A 5,208-nucleotide genomic window follows, 5' to 3' on the forward strand; every position below is an offset into this window, starting at 1 on the left:
GTGTCAGCCAGCTGGATGACCACACTGTGTGCAGGAGGGGTGCGCTCCCGCCCTTCTCACCCTCAGGGGCTCCTGACATGGGAAGCTGCATCTCTAACTCAGACTCACTTTCTTGACAGGGCAAACCTACAAGTAGCCCTGTCCCATCATCCTCTGGGTATTGAGTGTTATCTAAAAACTTCCGATAATGATGACATTTATCTGCTCCACTGAAGAGCTGGCCATGGTGAATGTCCAGGAAGGGACTTGTCAGTCATCCTTGCCAACTTCCTGGGGACCCTGGGCTGAGCAGTATAAAGGGCAGCTGAGTGGAGCCCCAGCACAGCCTCCTCAGCCAGCCCAGTGACTTGTGGGGAACCTGTGAGCACAGACTCTGGAGATGAAGACCCTGATACTGTGCCTTGGCCTCGGCCTTGTTGCTGCCCTGCAGGCCCAGGCCTTCCCGGCCACAGAAGAGAATCAAGATGTGAGGCTGAGCAGGGCAGAGGCTTTGAGAAGGGTTATGGGAGACGGGGTGGGGGGAGCTGATGCTGTTGGTTGGAGGGACCATTCCTGCTTCATCTAAAGAGACATCATTTCAGAGCCAGGCTTGAACCCATACTTGAGGGAATGGCAGACACAGCACAAGGAATCTGGTCAGATGGTTCTGGGTGCAGAGGGCTGGAGGAGGTCAGAGTCCAGGGTCTATCTCTCCTCACTGTTCTCTGGGAGTGCAGGGGTCTGTGATAGTGTCACACCTGCAAGGGTTGGTGACGACACTGCTGTGGCCCTGGTTGAACTAGCTTATTTTTTGATGGGCTGATGGAAGTGGAAACGCTTCACATGTCCAGAACATGGAGGCAAGCTAGAGACAGGGACTAAGGACTAGAGGCAGTCCTGGGGTCTCCCTGAGTCCTGATGGGCGGGTCCTTCTCCAGCTGTCAGGAACGTGGTATATGAAAGCTACAGCATCTGACAAGGAGATTCCTGGCGTGGAGTTAAGGTCTATGTCTGTGACTCCTATGACCATCACCACCCTGGAAGGGGGCAACCTGCAAGTCAACTTCACTGTCCTGTGAGTGTGTGCCAACTGAGTTGGTAGCATTCTTCTTGGCCTTTGCAACATAGAAGATCTGGGGGCTGAGTGGGGTGCACAGGGTGAGCTGGGAGCCTCGACCCAACAGTACCACTGAGGGTGTCTCACTTTAGAGATGACCATGGGACAGTAAGGGCTGCAGAGAAAATATCTCAGATGGAAGTGGCACCCACTTTCTATTCTATGGGACATCCTTTGTCAGCGACCCAGGTCCTTGACGAAGGGTTTCACTGTCATATCCATTGTAAACATTCAGGCTGGGTCTGTTTTCTCTCTAGCGTAATTCTGCCTGTAAGGGAGGCAGGGGCCAGGATTTCACAACACTTGAGAGGTGTATGGCACCCCAGGGAGAAAGTTTATCAGGTTCTGCAGAGACACTGAAATCCCAGTCCATTGCCACTGGTGAGACCTTTGGGACCAGTCACTGGTGTGACCTGTCATGTGTGTGACCTCTTCTCTTTGAAGACTCTTACATGTGCTGTCTCACACCTTTGTGACTTCCCATCCCTGTGGCCCCTACCTTCTTGTCTGATCTCATATTTGGGTTTTTGTCGCTTTAGTAGCTCCTGAAGAAGACAGTGTCTGAGCTATCTTTACAAGGTCTGGCATTTGGGCAGCCCCTGCCCTGTCAGTTACCCTGGAGTGAGCCCTTTGTTCTTTTCTCCCAATCCCGCTCTCTGAGTAGTTTCCTAATGGCCAGGTGACAGGAATTGTAGGGCTCATCCCTAAGTATCTTCAGAGACAGAGGGTGAGCCCCAGGAGTCACACAGCATGCAGGTGAGGAAGGGAGGATTTGTTTCAGACGATGTCTACCAACCAAGTAGCTCAGGTTCTCCGAGGGAGTGAGCAAGAGGCTGTCGGGGTGCAGCCAGCAGGTGACATGACACAAAACTGAGTCATTGTGGGAGTCAGGGGGCTTGAGCACGTGACTCAGGAGGCCTACTGGTAATGTACTTGGGACCCAGTGAAGCCTGCACTTCCTTGGTCACCTCGGGACCAGGCACCTGTAGACAATATTGTGGGTGCTGCCAGGAGGGGAGTTGTGTGGCTGGGCAGTGTGTCTCACAGACCTTCTGTGTTCCAGGATTGAAGGACGGTGCGAGAAGATAAACATTGTTCTAGAGAAGACATCTGTACCTAAAAAATACACAGCCTGTGAGTCCCTGGGCCTGTGAGGGCTGTACCCAACCTCCCTTGACACACATGAGACCAGTGCGGCCATCTCACAGTGACCCATGGCTTGAGGACCTTTGCTTCTTCTAACCCTGTTAATACCCATGATGGCTCCCATGAGACAGTTTTCCTGATGGGAAGGGAACAGCCGACACCAAACACTACATCGGATGTGGTAGATGGGTCTCTAGATGAGAATCGGCTGTTGTCTTAGTTAGTGTACGGTTGCAGGAACGCAACCCTGTGTTATAAAACAAGCTGAGGAAAGGGCTTATTTTGTCTACACTTCCACATCAGTGCTCACCTTCAAAGGACGTCCGGACAGGAACTCAAACAAGGCAGGGTATAGGAGTTGATGCAGAGGCTTGCTCCTTACTTCCTTGCTCCTCCTAGTTTGCTCAGCTTGCTTTCTTATGGAGGTGGCCCCATTTGGTGTAGGCCCTCCCTGTCAGTCACTAACTAAGAACATTCCCTACATGCTAATTTACAGCCTGATCTTATGGGAGCATTTTCCCAACTAGGCTTTCCTCCTCTCTGATAACTCTGGCTTGTGTCAGGTTGACATAAAACTAGTCAACAGAACAGCCCAGTGTTGTCCCATTTGTAGGCTATGGGGAGCTCCTGGAGGGAGTCAGGAGAGGGATGAATCTGGTTCCAGAGGCAGACCCTCCTGTATGACACACAGGTTGGGGACATGCCCATCCCATGTATGTGGCTCCCATGGAAATAGAGGTTCCTTCTAACTGAGGCTCTGGGATGGTGGAGAAGCTGAGGCAGCAAGAACTAGCCATTGTGTGGGAGTCAGGTTGAAAGGTGCCAGGCAGGTGACAGGACACCCTTAGATCCTTGTTGATGGGGCAGGGTGTTTATTTAGGATCCGTGTGACTCTACCTCCACAGATGGGGGCACTCAGGAGGTCTACATCGTACGATCTGCTGTGGAGGACCACTTCATCTTCTTCTGGATAAACAATATACAAGGGGAACATTACCTAATTGCAAAACTCGTGGGTGAGTTCTATAATTGGGACGTGGGCCAAAGGTTCACAGGGTGAAAGGGGCGTCACCACTGTTGGGGTTCCAGCTAAAATAAGGATGAATACAGAACAGGATCCATCATATAAAGACCAGCCCCAATCACAGTATCCTTCATGCCTGGGAAAGGGCCCCAGAGCCTCCTGAGCCCTCCCTGTGCCTGGGCACTGCCCACATAGAGCAGAGAGGCAGCACAGAGCCCTCAGTCAAGGGTGACATATTCCTCCAGAGTGAGGTTGGTCACAGTGTCCCCAACTGCTCTGAGAGAAACTAGGTGAGCTGAAGACACAGTGCCCGAGTCCTCGAGGTCAGATGGAGGGATGGCCATGGTGTTCTGGTCCTCCTTCTCCACCTGGGCTCTCCTCTCTCACCCAGGCACTGGTTCATATCCCCACCTGGGTGCGCCGTGCCTCCCACTTCACCCTAAGTTGCTTGGTTCCCTGGGCTGGGAGGGAAGCTCTATCAGCTCCCCCAGCTCTGTCCTTGACACCATGTCTCTCCTGACCTCTCCTATAGGCAGAGACCCTGACCTCCACCAGGAAGTCCTGAAAGATTTTCAGAATGCTGTGAAGGCTGGAGGCCTCAACACAGAGAGCATCCTCATCCCCAGACAGAGTGGTAGGAAGCAAGCTGCCATGTTCTCCCGCCTTACACAAAGGAGGCAGCCAGTCCCTCAGGACAACAGGCTGCCTCTCTCTCAGCTTTGTCCTTTGGGGGTAGGGCACATGCTGGCTGATGGAGGACCTTGGTTTTCTGCCTGAATTCCCTGAACCTTCTGAATCATGTTCTTTCTTTCTTGGACAGAAACCTGCCCTCAAGGAAGCGATTAGGGTAAGTGGTCATTTTTGTGGGACACTTGAGGAAATCATGGTCCTGGGGTCATTGGGGCTTCTGGAGACCTTGTGTTCTAACCTTTGCCTACCTGTGTGGACAGGTACAGCCTGTTCTACTGGAACACACTCTACCCGTGTGTATTTTGTTCAGGATCCCTTCAGGGGTGTTGTTTCCTGGACATCAGGAATCTCCCTCACTGATACCCTGCAGTTTGCAACTGGAGAGAATGCCTCTCTGTATGCATCTCCTGCAGTTCTGTGCAGAAGGGAAATCCCTCCCTTGTGGCTCCCTTCCCCTCTGTTACCATGTTGACTCCATTTATGGCGTGGGGTGTTTTAAATATGTGGCAGCCATGCCTGGGGTCTAGCAGCCTTCCTGGGTTCCTCTTTGCTGTGTGATGCTTGGGAGATGCAGTTCAGAGATCTGCCCATGGATAACTGCACATGTGTGGCAGAGCCTGAGTCCAACAGTATCCTTTCATCCCTTTGCCCTGCTCTTGCCCTGAAATCATCTGTCCCCTTTTCACACATGAGCATGGAGAACTGTGGGGATGGGGTTTGCCTTTGGGAGGGGGAAATGACCCATGCCCTATGTGGATCTGGTGAGTGGAGACCCCAGCATCCCAACATTTTCCCCCTGCACAAATCATTTTGTCACCACTGATTCTCCTCTTTTCCACAGCAAGGGATGCCGGGGTCCAGGCTGCCTCAGAGCAATGCTGCACCCAGTCCTCCTGAGCGCAAGACACAGAAGTGCTCCCTCCCTCTCTCTTCTGGCTTCACCTACCCCTTCCCTCTGTCTCCCACTCCCCTGCTTCTCATTAAAGAACTTCATCATCTACCTGGTGTCTCTGTGTGTCTGTGGGTGGTGAGGGGTCTCGGCAGGATGCTCTCACAGCCCAGAGACTTGGCTGTTAATTTTTAGGTGGTGGAGGAGTGGTAAAGCAGCTAGGATGGACGGGTGCTCCCAGCTTTCTCTTGGTTCTCATGATGTTTTTTTCTGGGCAAAGGTCACAATGGCCTGAGTACAGGTCTGCAAAGCTGTTGTTCCCCAGGTGCCTCTCCTAAGTTGTGCTTGTGTCCTCTCAAAGAC

General features: G+C 52.5%; 1 protein-coding gene across 1 annotated transcript; it reads left to right on the forward strand.

The window, feature by feature from the left end:
* Positions 1–339: 339 nt before the first annotated feature.
* Positions 340–4,919, forward strand: LOC126509401 (von Ebner gland protein 1-like). Its single transcript, XM_050155293.1, has 7 exons — positions 340–466; positions 918–1,054; positions 2,160–2,230; positions 3,148–3,258; positions 3,799–3,900; positions 4,087–4,113; positions 4,798–4,919. The coding sequence occupies exons 1-6, from the start codon at positions 380–382 to the stop codon at positions 4,110–4,112; spliced, it is 534 nt and encodes a 177-aa protein (XP_050011250.1). The 5' UTR covers positions 340–379; the 3' UTR covers position 4,113; positions 4,798–4,919.
* Positions 4,920–5,208: the final 289 nt, after the last annotated feature.

The sequence above is a fragment of the Alexandromys fortis genome, unplaced genomic scaffold (genome assembly GCF_014885135.2).
Source record: "Alexandromys fortis isolate MF-2015 unplaced genomic scaffold, M_Fortis_MF-2015_v1.1 scaffold_72, whole genome shotgun sequence".
Lineage (NCBI taxonomy): Eukaryota > Metazoa > Chordata > Mammalia > Rodentia > Cricetidae > Alexandromys > Alexandromys fortis.